Consider the following 20,857-nt stretch of genomic DNA (forward strand, 5'->3'; position numbering starts at 1 on the left):
ACTGCGTTTTCTTTGCTATCGCTTCATTTGCCTGCTGTTTGTCTTCGCTTGTGAGTGTACCGGCAGCATTCAGGTGGTGACGGTGACTGTATTTGCGATTTCTGACCCTGCTTTCGAGTTTACATTTGGTACGCAACTCTATTCTTATTTCTTTCCTTCTCATTTCCTCTTTTCTTGGTTTGCCTTTGATTTGGTTGGGGAAGCTTTTTGGGCGAGTGACTGTTTGATGCTAGCTTTTCTGTGTTTTGGATATGTTTGGGGTTTCTGTTGCCCCCCTGCGCTTTTTGCTTTTTGGTGGGGTATCGAATCTCCTGTGGGGTAGGGTTTGAGGTTTTGTGGGGTCGATTCTGTTTGTTTGACTTGTTGGATTCCTTTCATGCAGATTCTGCTTCGTCTTTGGGCTAGAAAATGTCTGCTAACAAGGAAATTACCTCATCTCGCCCGTCTGGTGACGCTCGTGCTGAAAAGTCTGTGGAAAAGTTGAACGCGAAGGAATTTTGCGACCGGTTTTGCGTTCCCAATGGTGTGTCTGTGGAACTGTTTGATGGAGAAGGCGTGTTGCCTAAAAAACTAGAAAATAACGCGATACTTTTTACCAAGGAGCAGTTTAATGCTGGGCTCCGGTTCCCTCTCCCGCCTCTGCTCAAGGAATTTCTGCACTTCACCCAGATTCCTCCAGTGTATATACATCCCAACATGATTCGGGTGCTGATGGGGTGCAGCATCCTGAGTATGTTGTTTAATTTGGACCTCTCACTACTGGAGGTTCTCTTCGTTTACTCGATCAAGAAGGTGAAGAGTAATATCTTTAGCTTCATCGCCAGCCTGCCATCTCTGCAACTGGTGACAAACCTACCGGATTCGAATAAAAAGGCCGCCAAGGGACAGGTGCTGGTCAAGGGTGTATGGGCAGGTTTGTCTGAGCATCCGGATAGGCCCTTTGCTCCCAATCAATCACTGGAGATTCCAGGTATAGCTAAGCTACTTTCTGTCTTTGCATAGTTTGTAAGTCAGCATTGTTTTTTTTTTTTTTAGGCGGCTGACATATTTTGCTTGCTTGGGTGCAGACCAGGATAAGAGAGGAAAACTGGTGGAGTGGGTGGAGAAGGCTTCGTTCGACCGTTTGAACAAGCTCTTTGAGATAACCTCGGCCGAGCGGAGATGCGAACTGCTTCTTTCTGCGCAGAACCTCCGCTTGGTCGTCCAGCAGCCTCAGTCATATGTGCTGAACATACTTCCCAGGCGGCTGCCTGAAGAAGTGGTAGTTGGGGAGCATTTCATTCTGGAAGATCTTCCCTTCTACGAGGGGGTGCGAAAGGCGGATGCCCGGACACGCAAGGCCCGTCTCAACAAGCGGGAGAAGAAGAGACAAGAAGGGCTTCTGCGGAAGGCTCCGGGTGGGAAACGGTCCGCATCCTCTCCACCTGCTGGTGCTCCAGCGAAGAAGAAGAAGAAGCAGAGTAAGAAAAGTAAGGGTAAGGCAGTCAAAATCCCAACTCCCCCAAAGGAGTTTGTACCGCCTTCCATTGGTTATGAAAAGGAATGCTATATTCAAGAGCCGGAAAATCCTCTCCCGGCCTCTGTCTCAACCACTTTTGAATTTATTAGGGGCCTTAATCTTTCAGGGCCTTCGGTGGCACCAGACGTCCGGGTGGCTCTCCTGGCCGAGGAAGCGGCTTCAATAAATCAACCCGGATCAGCCCACCCGGATGAGGGTGAAGCCCGGGCCCCTGGTGTTGCTAATTTGCCTCCTGTGACACCCCCAACAGGAGAAATGGGGGCAGATAGTCAGGAGTTGCCTTTGCCTGATCCAAGCCCTCGTGCCTTTGTGCCTGTGAGGGGGCCAACTAGAAGAAGGTTGCGTCTGGTACGCGACTTGAAGTCTGGCCTCGCTGGGCGGCTTCAGGACCGGTTCGTAGAAGGCATCGAAGTCAGCTGTTCATCCGTCCCGGAGGGTCATCCGGAAGGCGATGCAGTGGAGATGGCGGAAGAGAGCCCAGCCATCCCAGTGCTGGTGCCGGCTGAGGTTCCGATGCTGGCGCCGGCTGAGGCTCCACCCAAAGAGGCCCAGCCGGTTGAGAATGCTGAAGGTGCGGCTCCAGAGGAGGAATCACTCTCCAATGCTTCCTTGGGAGAGGGTCCTGTTGATGATGCCACTTTCATCCCTGCTAGCCCTTTCAGCTATGCGGAGATGGAAGAGAAGCTAAATCAGATTCCTCCTGGCTCAAACGCTGGAGTACCTTCAGCCCTTATGTTCGAGACAGTAGAGACGGTATAATTTGCGTTTTGATTCCTTTGTCATACTGATGTGCTTGTGACATGATTTGTAACTTGATTTTTCTTTGTTTGAGTATTTTCCTGCAGCTGGTGAGTGGCCTTCGCGGTATGGCTCTTCAACGCAACCTTCTTTCTCACCTGTTGGAGACTGCTGAGTATACAAAATCCTTCGTGTCTCAGCGAAAAGGTGATGAAGAGAAGTTGCGTTTGAGGCTAGAGCAGGCTGAAGCCAGTTCATCTACTGCCCGAGAGGAGAACAAGGTTCTTCGAGAGGAGAACGAGGTTCTTCGAGAGGAGGTTGCTGAGGCAAAGAGCCGGGAGGATTCTATGGAAGTGCGCCTGTTTGAGGCGGAGGATGAGATGGCTCTTTTGAGGAGGGAGGTGAGGCACCTCCGGACAGAGGTGTCGATTGAGAGACGTCAGAGAGAAGAGTTACAGTTGCGCTTGTCAACGCAAAAGGAAGAGCTGGAGGGTGAGTTTGCTGCGGAGAGGGGGGAACTTGAAGCGAAGTACCAGAAGCAAGTTGATGAAATGTACTTGTTCGGCTACCGCTGCTGTATGAAAAAACATGGCATCAAACGGGACGTTCCTTCAATTCCTCCGGGTGAATTGGAGAAGCTGCACAGCAAACCTGCTCAATGATAGCCTTTTCCTTTTGTAAAAGAGAATCTGCTATCTTCTTTCTATGCTTTTGTAGTCCGGAGGCCTTTTTGTATATGATTTGTTCCACAAATATCAATAAAAATACACTTGTTCATTTTGCATTTCTATCTTTTGCCTCATCTTTCATTGGTAATACTGCTTTAAGTTAGATACATTCCATGGTCGCTGCACTGGGGTTCCATCTAACTTCTGTAGATGATAGGCTCCACTTTCACTTGTTTTAGATACTATGTAGGGGCCTTCCCAATTGGCTTGGAACTTTCCTGCCCCTATGTCAGCAGTATTTTCAAAAACTTTTCTAAGGACTAGCGTACCATTTTTGAAGCTTCTGGGCTTTACTTTGCGATTGTAGTGAGCCGATGCCCTTTGCTGATAGTCTGCCATCCGGATGGCTGCAGTTTCTCTTATTTCGTCCGCCCAGTCTAAATTTCTTCCTAATTCTGCATTTGCATCATCCTGCCTTCCTGCTTCAGTTCGGATAGTGGGTAGGCCAATTTCGGTGGGAATGATTGCGTCCATTCCGTATGCGAGGGCGAAGGGAGTATTTCCTGTTGGACGTCCGGGCGTGGTTCGATAAGCCCATAGGACGCCGGGTAGCTCCTCCACCCATTTCCCTTTGGCTTGCTCGAGTCTTTTCTTCAAGGCAGTGACTAGAGTCTTGTTTGTGGCCTCTGCTTGCCCATTGCTTTGAGGATAGCGTGGTGTAGAATATGAGTTCCGGATTTGAGTTCTGAACAGAAATTGCGGAAAATCTTGCTATCAAATTGTGGACCGTTGTCTGCTATGATTGTTTGGGGAATTCCGAAGCGACAAATGATGTTCTTCCATACGAATTTGGTGACATCTTTGTCTTTGATGCTAGCATATGTTTCGGCTTCCACCCACTTACTGAAATAGTCTGTGGCGACAAGCAGGAATTTCTTCTGGGCAGGTGCGGCTGGTAGAGGTCCTACTATGTCCATGCCCCACTGTGCAAAGGGCCATGGTCCCGAGATCGTTTTCAACTGTCCCGACGGCACGTGTGGTATGGGGGCGTGCCTTTGACATTTGTCACATTTTTTGACGTATGCTGCCGCGTCTTTTTTCATCGTAGGCCAGTAATAACCTTGCGAATGGGCTCTGTGTGCCAGTGATCGCCCTCCAGTATGATTTCCACATATTCCCTCATGTAATTCAGCTAATACATAAAGTACTTCTGAATGTTTCAGGCATCTGAGGTAGGGGCCTGTAAAGGATCGCTTGTACAGGTGCCCTTCGACCAGGGTGAAGCGGACGGCTTGCACCCGGATCTTGTGCGCTTGCTTAGATTCTTCAGGCAGGGTGCCTGTCCGGAGGTATTTAATGATATCTTTCATCCATCCTTCGTCATCCGTTTCATCTGCCTTAATGGCGTTGCAAGTGGAGGCTTCCGTGATGGAAGGTTTGGCTTGCACGTATATAGGCAATAGTATTGCTTCCTTGGTGGGAAGGGAAGCAGTTATACCTGCCAGGGCGTCAGCACGCGAATTTTCGGTCCGCCTGATTTTTTCAATTGTCCACTCGGTGAACCGCTGCAAAGTGTCTTTTACTTTGTTTAAGTATTGTGCCATACGCTCATCTTTGGCTTCGTATTCGTTTTGAACGTGTCTTACCACAAGTTGAGAATCACTATAGATTCGAAGTTTGGAGACGGATAAAGCCAGGGCGAGATCCAATCCGGATAGGATGGCCTCATACTCCGCTTCATTGTTAGAGGCTTGGAACCCCAGCCGGATGGCTTGCTCCAGCTGCTCTCCGGTTGGGGATTGCAGCAGGAGCCCTACTCCGGAGCCGGATAACCGTGAGGCTCCATCAACCCGCAATGTCCACCATTGTTTTTCACTTGGTTCGTCATGTTGGACGGGTCTTCGAGAATATTCCAACACGAAGTCAGCCATTACTTGGCCTTTGATGGATAATCTGGGCTGAAACTCGATTCCAAATTCACTCAATTCTATGGCCCATTGAAGCATCCTTCCGGTTAGGTCCGGCTTGTGTAAGATATTGCGAAGGGGTTGGTCAGTTAATACGACCACTGGGTGTGCTTGGAAATAGGGGCGGAGTTTCTGGGCGGCACTTCGAAGAGCTAAGGCCGTTAACTCCATCTTTGAATATCTGGTTTCTACATCTGCTAACGCTCTGCTGATGTAGTAGATGGGTTTCTGCTCCTTGGGCGATGGGCAGCGGAATAAGACAGCGCTAATTGCCCACTCTGAGACAGCCAGGTACATATACAATTTTTCTCTGGGGATGGGGCTGCTTAGGATGGGTGGTTGCATGAGGCGCTGTTTGATTTTTTCAAAAGCGTTTTGACAGCTGTCTGTCCATCCGCTTGGTCCTGCTTTGCGGATTGCCAGGAAGAAGGGTTGTAGCTCATCGGTGAAACGGGCTATGAAACGCCCTAGAGCGACAAGCTTGCCTGTGAGGCGTTGTAATTCCTTTTTGTTCCTGGGGGGTGACGTTTCTACGACTGCCTTGACTTGTTCTGGGCTCACCTCTATTCCCCTTTGACTGACCATAAAGCCTAGGAATTTCCCAGCACTCACGCCGAAGGCGTATTTGGAAGGATTCAACTTCATGTCGAACTTCCTTAAGAGGTGAAAAACTTCTCGTAAGTGGAGAACATGCTCTTCACGATTTTTGCTTTTAACCACGATGTCATCAATATATACCTCTACTGTGCGGCCAATTAGAGGTTTGAATATCTTTGTCATCAGTCTTTGATAAGTGGCGCCAGCGTTTTTGAGACCAAATGGCATGACTTTGTAACAGTAAAGTCCGTGTGGCGTTATGAAGGCTGTTTTTTCTTGATCATCTGGGGCCATGGGGATTTGGTGATATCCGGAGAAAGCGTCCAGGAAGGAGAGCATCCCTTGCCCAGCAGTGGAATCCACAATCTGATCTATTCGTGGCAAAGGGAAACTGTCTTTTGGGCATGCTTTATTGAGGTTGGTATAGTCGACGCAGACCCGCCATTTGCCTTCTTTCTTGGGTACGACTACTACATTTGCCAACCAGTCTGGATATTCCACTTCTTTGATGAATCCGGCTTCCAGCAGTTTGTCAATCTCCGTCCGGATGACTTTTTGCCTATCCGGGTGAAAACGTCTAACCCTTTGCCGGATGGGTTTTGCCATTGGTAAAACGTTAAGCTTATGCGAGACTATCGAGGGGTGAATTCCCCTCATATCAGAATGTGCCCATGCGAAAACGTCGTGGTTTTGCCGGAGGACGTCTTGAATGTTCTGGGTTTCTTCGGGCGTTAGAAGGGAACTGATATAAGTAAGATGAGAATCTTCTTCTGAAATTTGGATTGTTTGTAAGGGATCTGCTACCGGGGGATCTCTGTCCGCCGGACACAGTGACTGCTATTGGTCGAGTGCATGGGTGGACTCGGGGAGGGGTTCATTCTCCCGACTGGTCCCTGCTTCTCTTGCTATTTGATAGCATTGACGAGCGGCTAGCTGGCTGCCATACAGGTTGATTTGGCCATCTTCAGTGAGAAAGCTTACCATCTGATGATATGTGGAGGGGATGGCTTTCATGCAGTGTAGCCATGTGCGCCCCAAGATAACATTGAAGGGTGATAGGTCTTGTACTACCGAAAATTGAACGTTGAGAGTGACTGGGCCAGCTTGGACTGGCAGCACAATGTCTCCTAATGAGATAGTTGATGCCCCGTTGAATCCGGATAAAACCCTTCCAGGGTTTTCGAGACCGACTAAGTTGTGTCCCATGTGGCTTACGACTGATGCCTGCACCAGATCAGCTGAGCTGCCTGGGTCAATCAGGATGCGTCTTACGTCGAATTTGTCTATCCCCAAGGATAGAATGAGGGCATCACGGTGCGGGCGTAATATCCGCGTGGGGTCTACTGGAGGAAAAGTGATTGTCCCGTCTATGGGATGAGGGCCCCCTTCGGTTATCCCAGGCCGGATGGAATTGATACGCTCACGCACCATCGCTTCCCGTAACAACCTCTGCCTTTTTCGCTTGGAATTGAGCTCTTCATCCGACGGGCCTCCATTAATGTAGTTTATGACGGCTTTGGGGGCGGCTGGAGCCATGGGGGCCCCAGAGTCGCGGCCCCGGGAGGCATCTCCTCTCTAGCACCTGAACGGAGGTATTGCCTTAAATGACCCGCCTTTATAAGCCTTTCCACCAAATATTGGAGGCTTCTGCACGTCTCCGTTGTATGGCCATGCTCCTTATGGTAAGCGCATTTTTTGCTATGATCTCTCCTGGATGGATCCGATCCGAGGGGTCTGGGCCACCTGAAATCGGACATGTTCTGGATCATAGGGAGAAGCTTCTCATAAGTTATAGAGAGTGGTGTGAGGGGTGGCATTTCCGGGCGGCTTGGCCCTTCTTGCCTTCGATCGGATGGCCTTGGCCTGTCTGGAGGTTTAGTGCTCCCCTCTGTGCTACCCTTGGACGATTGTCCGGCAACCAATACTTGCTGGGTGGCTGCCCGTACGTCATCTTCAAGCATTGAGTATTTGTTTGCACGTCGAAACAAGTCGTCCATCGTCATGGGAGGCTTTTTAGCTAGTGACTCAAAAAATGGAGTGCCTGGACAGATGCACCGCTTGAAGATCTGTAGGACAGCATCCATGCTGCAAGCTTCCACTTGTAGGACAGCTTGGCCAAATCGCTTCACGAATTCCCTCAAGGATTCATTATCCTTCATTTTTATATTTTGCAAGGTGCTGATGTTTTGCTTATGCCGAGCGGAACATAGGTATTGTCCCACGAAAGCCTCTGAAAGGTCTCTGAAATTATCCACCGAGTTAGGAGGTAGGCGATGGAACCATGAAAGAGCTTGTCCTTGTAGACTGGCAGGGAATACTTTGCACAGCAGCGGGTCGTTGCCTATATCAAGGGTCACGAGTTGTCGATAGTGCATGATATGGTCGAAGGGGTCACTGCACCCATCGTATGTGGAGAACTTTGGTACGAGAAACCCCCTTGGGGGGGGGGGCTCGTAATGAATGATATGAGAGCAGAAAGGTGTGGAGAGCATGTCATCCAGCCTTTTGCTAATGGAGCCCATGGGTGGCTCGCTCAGGAGATTTTTCCCAATGGTTCGTACCGCTTGGTGCGGTGGAACGTTCTGCATCATGGGGGTGACCAAGGGGTCACGGTGCAAGAGAACGTTCTGTGGTATGGGGGTGACCGTAGGGTCATGGTGCACTCCCCCTGTGGTGGTCAGCGGTGGCTTGGGCCTGCCAGTTTGCTGGGGACCCAGTCTCGCACGCATGGCGCCCGACAACTGGGATCTTCTGTCACGTCGTCTTTTTGACGAGAAGTGGGTGGAATCTGAGCTCTCTTCACGGGGAGCTCGAGGCATAGGTGTGTGTGGCTCATGCGGCCTAGCGCTGCGTGTTTCAGGGATTGCTCCCGCTGTTCCCGGGTAGATTGACTCCAGATGAGGCCTTGAGTTGGCCACTTGGCCTCTGGAGTGCTGATGACGGGGAATTCCTGTCGACGATGCCTGGATACGTAATATTGCGTTTTCTTCTCTTAACCTCGTCGTCTCCTGGAGGAGAGTTTGTAGTTGTCGCTCGCTTGCTAACTGCCTTCTTTCGATGGCCTGGCGCCATTCAGAATTATCTTCCTCTCTTCTATCAGATGAATGGCTTTGGGAAGGTGTAGCCATTTTTGCTAGTTACTAAATCAGCGAAAAACTTTCCCACAGACGGCGCCAATGTTGAGGCCTCGTATTCTCCGCAATCCACGTAGTTGCCAAATGGATAAATATACGATCTCAACGAATACAAATTCCTGATTCAGCTGTTCCTGCAAAAGGCGTCCGGACAGGTGTCCGGACACACCCTCCGATGGTTTTGTCAGCCATGGAAAGAGAGATAAAAGCAAATGGCACAGTTGGCCTTTTTCTAGGTATTGAGAAGATTACCTTCTTCTTTGTGCGAAGGTTCATATATATACCATTCAGAAACTCTCTCTCCTCCATAAATGATGGAAGGCTTTTTGGTTTACCATGATTGCCACTAGGTGGTGGCAGGGACATCCTCATCCTACGAACGGCTGTCAGAGATCGCGGGAAGTGACTAGCTGTCACTTCCGTCTTTTCGCTCTGCAGGTATCGGAATATGATTTGTGACAGGATGTCAGAATGACGTAGTGAGGCACGCTTAGTTTGGCCAGTGATCCGGATGAACATATCCGGGTGGAATATGAAAGGTCGCCGGGTGAGTAATGGCGGTGGTCCGGGATGGACATATCCGGGTGGGATAGGAAAGGTCGTCGGATGAGTGATGGCGGTGGTCCGGATAGGAAAGCGCGCCACGTGTACTCTTGGGGAAATCCGGATGTGGATACTCCGGGTAGGATCACGTGCCACGTGTCGTCAGGGGACGTGTGCCACGTGTTATCAGGGATGGGTCCCTACAGGTGTTACCATTTCTGTCTGGTCACTGGAAGAGAAGTGTATCACCAAAAACCTGTGCCAGGCATACAAAGGCATTGTATTGGTTGAATCTTACGATGAGATGAAATACCGTCTCTCCCTCAGATGTGAGAAACTGAAAAGAAGTGGGAACTATGGCCAGGAATTCCTCCAAGACTGCACCTTTCCCTTTCATGGCTGCCAAGTGCAATGCAGTACAACCGCTGTTATCAAATTTCATAGCAAGACCTGGGTCAAGCCGAAGAAGCATTTTTACTATCTCCAAATTGTCCCCACAACAAGCATAGTGCAATGCTGAAAATCCCTTTTTGTCAGTCTTTGGAGCAAAGTTGGGGCATACCTCTAATATCTTCCTGACTACATCTGCAATATGGTATCTGAATTTGGTTAAGCAGCAGAACATTTTCACTTTATTGATTTCATCAAATGATTTAAATGCGGGAATATCAGGAGATCCCCATAAAATCAAAGAAAAACAGCAGCTGATCAAAGTTTGCAACTTACCTGTGTGCCCTCTTGATACAGCGACATGAAGACAAGTCAGATCAGACCCTTCTTCCTCAAATTCCATTAACCAAGGCTGGTTCAAAATGAGCTTCACCACCTCCAGGTGCCCGTTGCTGCAAGCCAAGAACATTGCACTCTGGTCTTCATGGTTAAGCACGCAACCAACCCAGGGATTGGTCTCTAATAGCATCATTACAACATTGGCATGCCCATGCCGACAGGCCTCATGCAATGGGGTCTCCCCCTTCTTATTACAATCTTCAGTCGTTCCAGGATCCAACTTTATAATTTTGGAGACCATTTCATGGTGTCCGAACCTCGAAGCCAGGTGTAACACCGTGTTCCTAGATTTGGCCGTCCTGGCACTGAGACAATCTTTGTCTTGAACTAGTTGGAAGAAAGTGAACATGTCATTGGTTGCAATCGCCTTGAAAAGGGATGATTCCATTTTCTTAGCTTTTGCTCCCTGTCCCTGATGAATTTTCAGAGGAGTTTCAGCAAAGATGAGAGCCGATGCTTCACAACCCTTCCAGAAACTGGGAATAAATAGAGAAATTGAGTGTTAAAGGTGGGGATGACAAGACCAAGTTTCTTCCCGGAGGGAAAGCATCTAACAGCTTCTCAGCATTTTCTAGGAAATCATCCATCAACTATTCAGCATCTTCTTAGCCATTGACCAAACTTCTACTTCATTAGCCCTTGTAGATACAATGACATACATGTTGACTTGGTCAATTGTTCAAGCTTAACCTATGACTTTGGTTTTAGATTTTACATAAATTAAATAGGTTGGTGGAATGATGATAAGAACTTGAACTATTGCATGGACCAACAATTCCCCTTCAACATTTTTTTTTTGTCTTCCTTTTTGTGTCCATGACAACCTCCTCTTAAAAAATAGATTTTGAAAAACAATTATGTTATGTTTTCTTTAAAAGAAAATTTTATTTGAGAATTTGTATTAATTTTTTAGAATAAATGTTTACTTGTGTTTTTAATCTTTATGTTTTCAAATATTTTTTAACAATAACTTTCAGATTTAGCGTTTTATTTCTAATCATATTTTATGTTTATATAATTATCTTTTAAAATTATTCTTAAAAATAAATAAAAATATTTAAAATATGTTTTCAAAATTATTTTATCTTCCAAATAAGTTTTTAAACAATCATTTTTATTAGAAAATTTATTAAACGAATTTTTCTGAAATTTCGATTTATTTTTAAGAACAATTAAAAAAAATGTCACAAACATTATCTTTTTTCATTTTTTTAAGAAAGATCCTTTAGCTATGTTTGGTTCTCGGAAAATTGAGGGAAAATGCAAAGAAAAGAAAATAAAGAGGAAAAGTAAAAGGAAAAAAAAAGTGAAAAAAAATAAAAAATAAAGTTAAAGATGATAAATTATTTTTATTTATTACTTCAAACTCATTTTATTTATTTTAACTCATCAATATAAAGATTAAATAATTTTAAAATGTATAAGTTTCTAACTAATTTTAATTATATTTAATTTTCTTTAAAATATTTTATAGGAGAACAAAAAATGAAAAAATCATTTTCCTTAACTTTTTTTTCCTTTCCTTTGTTCTTTCCGAAACCAAACATAACCTTAAGTCAATTTTAGTTTGATTTTCTTTCGGATCTTCATTATTTCAAAAGTTCTTTTAAGTTAATTTCAATTCAACTTTGCATTAAATCTTTGTTATTTATTTTTATGGATCGATAATTCTAATATTGATTTTATTTTTAAATATTTCTTGATAACTATTTTAAAATTTAATTTATATATAATTAATGATATTATCATACTTTAAAAGTAATAATATTAAATAAAATAAAAAGTGGTCAATATATTTATTAATTTCCACGAATTTTCAATATTTACAATAATATATTATACACAATACTTTCTAATATTGCTAAAAAAATAGTATATTATTATGACAAGAATACTTCTATAATTTCATTTGCATCTCCCCTCAAATTACAAATTTCATAAATAATAAAAATTTCACATTTTTAAAAATTAATTTTTTAAAAATTATTATATATTTAATGTAACTCATTAAATTTGTATATTTTATGTAGAATTTCCTGCTATCCAAACCCACGGTTGGTTAACACCAAATCAATTAGTTGCTATGAGTTTGATTAGTTGGATTTCTCTACCCCTTTTTAATCATCACCGCAAATCAAAATTATTCCTTTGCAAGTCAACAACATAGTCATACTTTGAACGGCTCACATCGTTCCAAGATATTAGTAGGAGCAGGTCCACCAAAACAACCCTATGCCATGAATCCAGGCAACATTTTCCCGCCCACTATATATACAAGATCCAGCATTTCTCTCCCTTCACTTGCCGGAGTTCCCAACGTGGATAGCGCCACACGGCTCACACCCTTATCCTCCCAAACCCTAAAATTAAAGCGCCGTTTTCAGGTAATTTTCCAGTAACTGGGTTTATCTTGTCTTCTGTTTTTTCCGTTTGGTTCCCTAGAAAATGTAGGGGGAAAAGTTGTTGAATGTTTCAACCTTTCATGTTTCATTGTGTGGTGGTTAGTTTGCCTAACAGAGCTGTAAATTCTGGCTTTCTAGAAGCTCCGCTATATTTGCCGTAGTTTCTTCTGTAACCAGACAGAAGGTTTGAGTTTCCTTTAGGTTTCTTATTCATTGAGTGAGATTTTGAGATTTTCAATGTTGACATATTCTCTGGCATTTTTTATATCTGTGATTTTGTGTTTGCATTGCGTTTAGTTTAATTCATTTCGAGTTGTGTTTGCTGCGAATATTACTTAAAATTTTTCATTTAGTGCTGAGAGAGTTAAGGGAAATAAATAAAGGAAATTTTGAAAATTGAACTACAAGTTGGGGTTGGTGCATTTTATATGTGGAACACTTGTTTTACCTTTGGAATTTCAATAAGAAGCTTGATTTCTGATTCATCATTATCATTTGGATGATTCCGGTGATGGCTCCATTTACATGACTGACTTGTGGGTTCAAATCATTATGTAAAACATAGTTGAATGAAGTTGTTTCCTTTGGCTTTTTCACATCCCCTAATAAATGAACTTTAGAGATTCTTGTTTGGAAGACTAGGTGGACATGTTGTCCATGTTTTGGACAAAGGGCTTGAAGTCCTTGACTGGTGTATGTGTGTTTTGTGATTTCCTGTCTTGTTTCTTGTGTGCAAGATAGTATACATGTATTTGCTGGTTAGTTGTTTCTGTTCTTTGATGAAACCCTTAGAGTTGTACTGTCTAATTAGAGCTTCTAATCGACTAAGAGAGGATTTGAAATCTGGGTAACATCCTAATGGCATAATGCCTACATATAACAAGATTTTAGGACTTGGGTTTTGAGATGGAAAATGACTAAATGGCATGTTTGACTGCGATTGACTGTAGATGAGGATGTTACATCATGTTATTGAGGAATCAAGGTCATTGTTGCTAAATAACATTGCTTATCTGCTCTTCCCTGTTCTTTTCTCTTTTAAATTATGTCGGTTATTCTTTTGGTTGGGATTTGAAGAGAAAATGATGTTTTTCAGGTTCTTGAAAGAAAATGGCATCATCTTTTGCCACCATGTCTTCTATTGGGTATTTCACATCGTTCAGCAGTCATACAATGGATAAGAAGTTTCTGGGTTCTTCCAGAAGATTGTCTTCATTTGCTTCCATATCTGCGAATTCTTTTGAAGGCAGGAAACAGAGTATGGTTTTGCAGAAGAGATGTTCTCCAAAGGTTAGGGCAATGGCCAAGGAGTTGTATTTCAACAAGGATGGCTCTGCTATTAAGAAGCTTCAAGTGAGTTTGCAACTGATAACATGTCAATTTGATTTCTCTTTGAAGTGATGTATTGGTGTGATTTATTGGTAGCTTATGTTTCCTTCCATTTCAGACGGGTGTTAATAAGCTTGCTGATCTAGTGGGGGTTACTCTTGGTCCAAAAGGGAGGAATGTTGTTCTGGAGAGCAAGTATGGGTCCCCGAAAATTGTTAATGATGGTGTTACTGTGGCAAGAGAGGTATAAATTATCATTGAATAATGAATATTTCTACTTCTGGTGGTGGGCCGACTAGAGCATTAAAGAAAATATGGGTTATGATAATTTATTTACGTATATATTTTCCATTCTCTTATCATTTCATTATTTTGCTGTTATTCATGTAAGTTGAAAATTTAATATCTCATATGCCTTATGTTTTCCTTTTGTAAAAATTTCAACATGTTTTACTTTTAGAGCCTTCAATATCTTGGTTTATTTAAGTGGGCATTTATTTTACTTGAGACGCACATATTCATATCGCTAAGGCGGTGAAGAGTTCATTCATTGTTGTTATCATTTCATAGTAACAAGGTTCCTGAACTCTTCATAGGTAGAGTTGGAGGACCCTGTTGAGAACATAGGTGCTAGTTGGTGAGACAAGCTGCTTCAAAAACCAATGATTTGGCTGGTGATGGGACAACTACTTCTGTTGTTCTGGCTCAAGGCTTGATTACTGAAGGTGTTAAGGTTTGTAAAGGTTTTGTCACTTGCTTTTCTTTAGGAACACAAATTAGCGTGAATGCTTGGGCCAATGCTTGTAATACTCACATGGCACTGATTCGTTCAGGTGGTAGCAGCTGGTGCCAACCCTGTTCAAATCACTAGGGGTATTGAGAACACCACTAAAGCCCTGGTGGCTGAGCTGAAGTTGATGTCAAAGGAGGTAAGCTAGGATCTTGTTGAGCCTGGTAGTACTGGCTTTTGAGTTCAGCTTCTTCTTTTTTTTCTATTTATAGATTTATTTATTTACATACTTGTTCCTACTCCCTAGTTATTATTTTGACTTTCATTACAAGCCTAGAACTGATTTTAGCTTCTAAGCTGAGTATTGAAAATTTTGCATTTGGGCTTTCCATGTGGATTTTGGAATGTATTTTTTGTCATAAATATAACTTTGCAGGTTGAAGACAGTGAACTAGCAGATGTGGCTGCAGTTAGTGCAGGAAACAACTATGAAGTAGGATATATGATAGCTGAAGCCATGGGTCAAGTGGGCAGAAAGGGTGTTGTGACTCTCGAAGAAGGAAAGAAGTGCTGAGAACAACTTGTATGTTGTGGAAGGAATGCAGTTTGATCGTGGTTATATCTCTCCTTACTTCGTCACAGACAGTGAGAAAATGGCTGTTGAATATGAAAATTGCAAGGTAAGAGGCCAAGACTTCAGCATTTTTTTTCCATATAGTCTCCAAGGAAATATGACCCTAAGTGTTACTTGTTACTGACTCTGGTTTTATCTCCCTTCGTTTTATTATATTGATTTTTTTGGGACATCTGTCTATGCAGCTGCTTTTGGTTGACAAAAAGATCACAAATGCAAGGGATCTCATTAATGTTTTGGAAGATGCCATCAAAGGGGGATATCCAATCTTGATAATTGCGGAAGATATTGAGCAGGAAGCTCTTGCAACTCTTGTTGTGAATAAGCTCAGGGGGGCATTAAAGATTGCTGCACTGAAAGCTCCTGGATTTGGAGAGCGCAAAAGCCAATATCTTGATGATATTGCTATCCTCACTGGAGGTTAGTCTATTTAGTGATGATTGTTTTGCATCTGCTATTGAGTGTTTCTTGTTAAAACTCATGTATAATACATTATTTTTACTTGGGTATTCAGGAACCGTGATTAGAGAGGAGGTTGGGTTATCATTGGACAAAGCTGAAAAGGAGGTCTTGGGGCATGCTGCTAAAGTGGTGCTCACCAAGGATACAACTACAATTGTTGGTGATGGCAGTACACAGGAAGCAGTAAATAAGCGAGTTGCACAGATCAGAAACCTTGTTGAGGTGCATATCTATATAGTCACTTTTTTCGACTGTCTATTGTGTTGCTACTCTCTTGTGATGGATGTATGAATATGCAGGCAGCAGATCAGGACTATGAAAAAGAGAAGCTTAATGAAAGAATTGCAAAACTTTCAGGTGGTGTTGCTGTCATTCAGGTAATTTTTTTTTTCTTAAATACAATGTAGCTGTTGGTTGATAGATGGAATTCTGAAAGTATTGTTCTTTTCTACCCACTATTTTAATTTTTGTGTTGCACATTCAGGTCGGAGCACAAACTGAAACAGAACTTAAAGAAAAGAAACTGAGAGTGGAGGATGCCCTTAATGCAACAAAGGTACTGTTTAATTAAACATGACCATCAATTTAGAAATACTCTGCTTTCTCCATTTGTTGCCTCACTGCCCTTTGCTCTTGCATTTAAGTTAAGGTGTAACTGGTTCAAAATTTTCAATATTGTTAGGCAGCTGTTGAGGAAGGTATTGTGGTTGGTGGCGGGTGCACATTGTTGCGTCTAGCAGCAAAAGTTGATGCTATCAAAGACACTCTTGATAGTGATGAGCAAAAGGTGATGCATTTAAACTTATACATATGATTATATTGTTTTTATCTTTTGGAAGGGGTATAAAAGTGCTTACACTTTTGCTTCTAACCTGATTCTTGATCTAATGCTTGGTTTACTGGGAATGATTGGCAGGTTGGAGCAGATATTGTTAAGAGGGCACTAAGCTACCCAATGAAGTTAATCGCCAAGAATGCAGGGGTCAACGGAAGTGTTGTGATCGAAAAGGTGTGCCGTCAGTTTAGATTACATTGTTTACAGAAGTTAAAAACTCATTATGTGCTGTCAGTTTATGGTTACATTTATTTCCTGAAGTTAAAAATTGTTTATCCATGAGCCTGGATCTTTAGCTGATGTTATATTCTTTATCTAGGTGTTGTCCAGTGACAATCCAAAATATGGTTACAATGCTGCAACTGGAAAATACGAGGATTTGATGGCTGCTGGTATAATTGATCCCACGAAAGTAAGTTTTTCTTGGATGGTGCTTTGACATGTAGCTGCAAATTATGTAACCTGTGGAATTCAAATTTCAAGCCTATATACTCAACTCCAGACCCTCTGATTATAGGCTTAGTAGTGGGCTAACAATGTGCCTTTTTTACTTCATCCTGATGTGCGTGTATCACTAAGCTTAAATCTTAACATATTCTATTTGGTTCATTTTTTCCTGGTCATTCCATGTGGGGCCTGTTAGATCAAAGATGTATGTGTGGGTGCATGTATATGTTTTGTTAATTTTTTTTTTTCCATTTTTTTGTTTTTGGAAAATCAGGTGGTGAGATGTTGTTTGGAGCATGCAGCTTCGGTTGCAAGAACCTTCCTCACATCTGATGCTGTGGTGGTTGACATCAAGGAGCCTGAACCCATTCCTGCTGGAAATCCAATGGATAATTCAGGTTTTTGTAATTCTAATATCAGTTTTTTCTGCTCGTCTTTTTAAATTTTTCTGTTTAATTGGTTCATTCAATGTATGCTGTTGTCTGTAATCAGGTTATGGATACTGAGCTGCTGCATCACATTACGGCAAACGATGACTGCAGTTTGTTGCTGCATCATATTCGGTTTATTGATGAATATGAAAGTTTGAGTTCTCTTCGAGGTTTAACATCGAAATGTTTATTTTAGAAGCAGTCCAGTGAGAGATCTCGGATCAATTTTATTTGTAATAAATTGAGCATTATTGGAGTTGATAGGGTTAATATTTATTCCACCAGAAGCAGTCTGGTGGAATTTGGAGTTGTATTGTGTACACCTTCGAGTGCCAACTTATAGATTTTGTGACATTGTATATGCGATTTTGTTACACTAGTCTCATGAGTAGTTGATACTTCATGCTGTTGTATGTTTTACTGATCCGTTAAATATTCTGCCCAACTGTTGGAACTTTAACATCTAGCAGTTGTTAAGACTAAACAGCGGTTGCTGAAGCTAGCCTGCAAAACCTAAGTCTCTATTTGAAATTATGCACTTTTGAAATCTAATGCTTAATATCACAGCCTTAGAAAAACCTTGTGTTTCCAGGCAAACATTAGGCATGTTACCCTTAGAATCTTCCTAGGTAGCTACAAGGAAGAGAAAAGCCATAACTTGGTAGAATGAAATCAGAACCCATTGCCTACATCAAAGGACATGGTCAGTCGGACTGGACATTTGAAACCAGCTAGAAATAACACTTCCAACGGTTATTAAGATGATCTCAATAAACTATTGAAGCAAATAACTTTTTTGTAGTTGTTTACTGTAGGCAATATGCAGTTTGCCAGTTCTTTGTACATAAACCTTTGTGATGATTTCGTGCAGTTTCAGTAGTTCTTCTGCTTCCATGACAAATTCTTCTGCTTGTGCCTCATAAAAAGCGGCAGCCGGTTGATGGATCATTACCCTGATGATATAACATAATAAATGATTTCTCTATTTCGTATGATGAGTTGAAGAGAAGAGATAAAGAATAACAAGAAAAAAAGATAGAATAGAACAACCGTACAGGCATCTTTTGCGAATTGCATAAGCTCTACAATGGAATTGACTTTTACCTGCCATCGAAAAATGTAGGATCTGTCAGATCTAGATCGGTAAACATGCTTATGATCTCAACAGGCCATGCATTATATTACACAGTCAACTTTTGTTAATACCCTTCTTCTTGTGCTGATTTCTGGGTCTTACAACCTCTTGCCCTTTTTATCCCCTTGTGCCAATCTGGGCCTTGGTTGGCTAAATTTCTAGCTTGGTTTTGTGGTAACCCTTTATCATATTTGTTTTACTCATTGAACATTGTAAAGATGTAATTTCCCTTATTTCATTTTCTAACAACACTTGGCTCATTCTAGAAGTTACTTTCCATGTGAAAGTAACTTGTTACTTGCTGAATCTTATACAATATCATCTAACAACACCTGGCTCATACTAGAAGTTACTTTCCATGTGAAAGTAACTTCTTACTTGCTGAAGCTTATACATTATCAAAGCGACTGCTAGTTAGTCTACTAACTTGTGCAATTTGTTTTCACTGCTTCCATGTTGTAGTTTCTAGTAGTAAATTCTGGAGTTTTAAGTCTTAATTGCCTGAGTTTCTATTGTTCACTCTTACCTGCAGCAGATAGTAATTTTCTTTTTCCAAAAGACTCATTTTGGTGGATGAATAAAACTTGGATTCATGTGGTCTTTAGTGATGAACATGACTTATCAAATACTCTTGTTTATTGATTCCTCCACATCAAACTTTTGTCCCCCAAGCAGGTTTTGGCACTGCCATTTTTGTCTATACAACATGTGAACTTTTCATGGCCATGGATTGAATGCTTTCTTATTTTAGATAAACAGACAATGATATCATGAAAATAACCCTCCCCTGTGAAAATTTGAATCATGTTGCATGCATCACATTGTTGGATTTAGATTTGATTGGTTGATTCCCCTAGTTAAAGTCGAAAAACTAGTGAAGATTTTTGAAGCAATAATTGTGATGGTGGGTCAACAATATAGACAATTAAAAGCCCCTGTTTAATATGAATAGACTCTAGAACAAACCCATTGATGTTGCCCTTTGACAATTGTATTTCAAATTTTCTCTACTCTATGTGCTATACTATATATGCTATTGCAATCCTTACAATGATGTGAGTATCCTGTGGCTGAAAATCTTACACAAGTGCTTCTCATTAATATCCTTAGAAATTTAGTTTTCTTTGTCTTTATACACCTCTTATGTATTTCAGCATGACATCACTCCAAAAAAATATAGTCTAAGATATCACATGTTTTTCTACTAAAATCATGTTTAGTTAAATAATGAGAAGAACCCACTACTTTAGGTCACTATCTCCCTATATTACAAACAACCCCCTCTATATAGATGAACTTGGAAAAAAAAAAAAGGTTGAATTGACTCCATGCATTGCCATCATCCATTATGGCATTATTTAGTGGAGAATCATGAGATAATGAAAAGGGGACACCCAAAATTGTCTTGTAATGGCACGTACACCTCTGCAAATTTTGTTTTGGTTCCTTTCCTTGGATAGTGCCCATAGGCCGCTATAGATTTCTGTTATTTGTGAGCAAAACAATATAATGATTCCTCATGTTTGTTTGCCTTTCTTTTCTTTGCTCCCTCAGAAATTTAGAAGAAAAAGGTCATGATCATGAAACCACTTATGTTATGGAATCTATGGAAGTGTGTCTTCTTGTGCAAGTGGTTTAGAGGGAAATGAGTATTAAACACAATTAATTGTTGCAAAAGACTACCTTATCATGATGGCTTGCAGCACAAAATGGGGTCATCTTCTTCGAATCATTTCTAGTAAAGTATCTTCATGACTGTCACATTTTTCTAAGCCGGACCCACTTTCACAAAGTCACATACTTGTCCACAAGAAAATATCTCTCCCCCTCTCTTCCTCTCCACACACATACATGATCTTAACACCTTACCAACTTCTTAATAGTAGGCTATGCTTGCTTTTGCTTTGAAGCAAACGTGCTTAAGAATTCTTGGACAATGCTTCTCATTTGTACCGTTGTTTATTGCTCAAAAGAACGCCTTGATAGGAAATGTGTGATTGGATTAAAGATAGATGTCATGATTATTCTGTTTGTTTAATGAATTTTATCCACTTAATCATGATAGTTGTTCGTTTTGGATTGGTGAGTCAATGCCTAGTCTAAAGTTTTAAAGTTTAAATCACAGGAAGGATTATTATAAAACTTGTTTGCCTCCAGGATGTGTCTTTCTTGACAAGGGGAATGCATGAAAAAAAGAAAGTGGTATACTGTTTGGAGGGGGAAAGTTGTTAAAAATGATTTTCCAAGAAAATATAGATGTTTAATGCACAGGTAGAAACTTACGTTTGGTGAATGGGTTTTCTGAATTTTCATTAATATTCTAAGTTAAGTAAAGAACAGTACAATATGAAGAAAAAACGATACTTGTTCTGATGGAAGTTTTTCAATTATTGTTTTCTGAGCACTGGTTTTTCTTTCTGAAGTATTCTGAAATGACTTACTGGTTCTGGACCCATGTGTGTTCTAACTTTTTGCTACAAGATATGGATCCACAGGA

At 41.8% G+C, this 20,857-nt stretch overlaps 2 protein-coding genes across 2 annotated transcripts; one reads left to right on the top strand and one right to left on the bottom strand.

Annotated features, from left to right (window-relative positions):
* Positions 1 to 3,063: 3,063 nt before the first annotated feature.
* On the bottom strand, positions 3,064 to 6,146 carry LOC117921978. The gene is given in 2 exon segments (XM_034839927.1): positions 3,064 to 3,665; positions 3,668 to 6,146. Coding segments are annotated over 2 exon segments (3,081 nt in total).
* A 6,094-nt stretch (positions 6,147 to 12,240) lies between these two features.
* Positions 12,241 to 17,645, top strand: LOC117922560 (ruBisCO large subunit-binding protein subunit beta, chloroplastic-like). Its single transcript, XM_034840706.1, is given in 17 exon segments — positions 12,241 to 12,339; positions 13,454 to 13,710; positions 13,805 to 13,930; positions 14,283 to 14,316; positions 14,319 to 14,419; positions 14,520 to 14,615; positions 14,853 to 14,981; positions 14,983 to 15,096; positions 15,236 to 15,470; positions 15,565 to 15,734; positions 15,812 to 15,889; positions 15,997 to 16,068; positions 16,195 to 16,299; positions 16,429 to 16,521; positions 16,667 to 16,759; positions 17,069 to 17,192; positions 17,287 to 17,645. Coding segments are annotated over 16 exon segments (1,827 nt in total). The 5' UTR covers positions 12,241 to 12,339; positions 13,454 to 13,467; the 3' UTR covers positions 17,301 to 17,645.
* Positions 17,646 to 20,857: the final 3,212 nt, after the last annotated feature.

Source organism: Vitis riparia, chromosome 9 (genome assembly GCF_004353265.1).
Source record: "Vitis riparia cultivar Riparia Gloire de Montpellier isolate 1030 chromosome 9, EGFV_Vit.rip_1.0, whole genome shotgun sequence".
In the NCBI taxonomy this organism is placed as follows: Eukaryota; Viridiplantae; Streptophyta; class Magnoliopsida; order Vitales; family Vitaceae; genus Vitis; species Vitis riparia.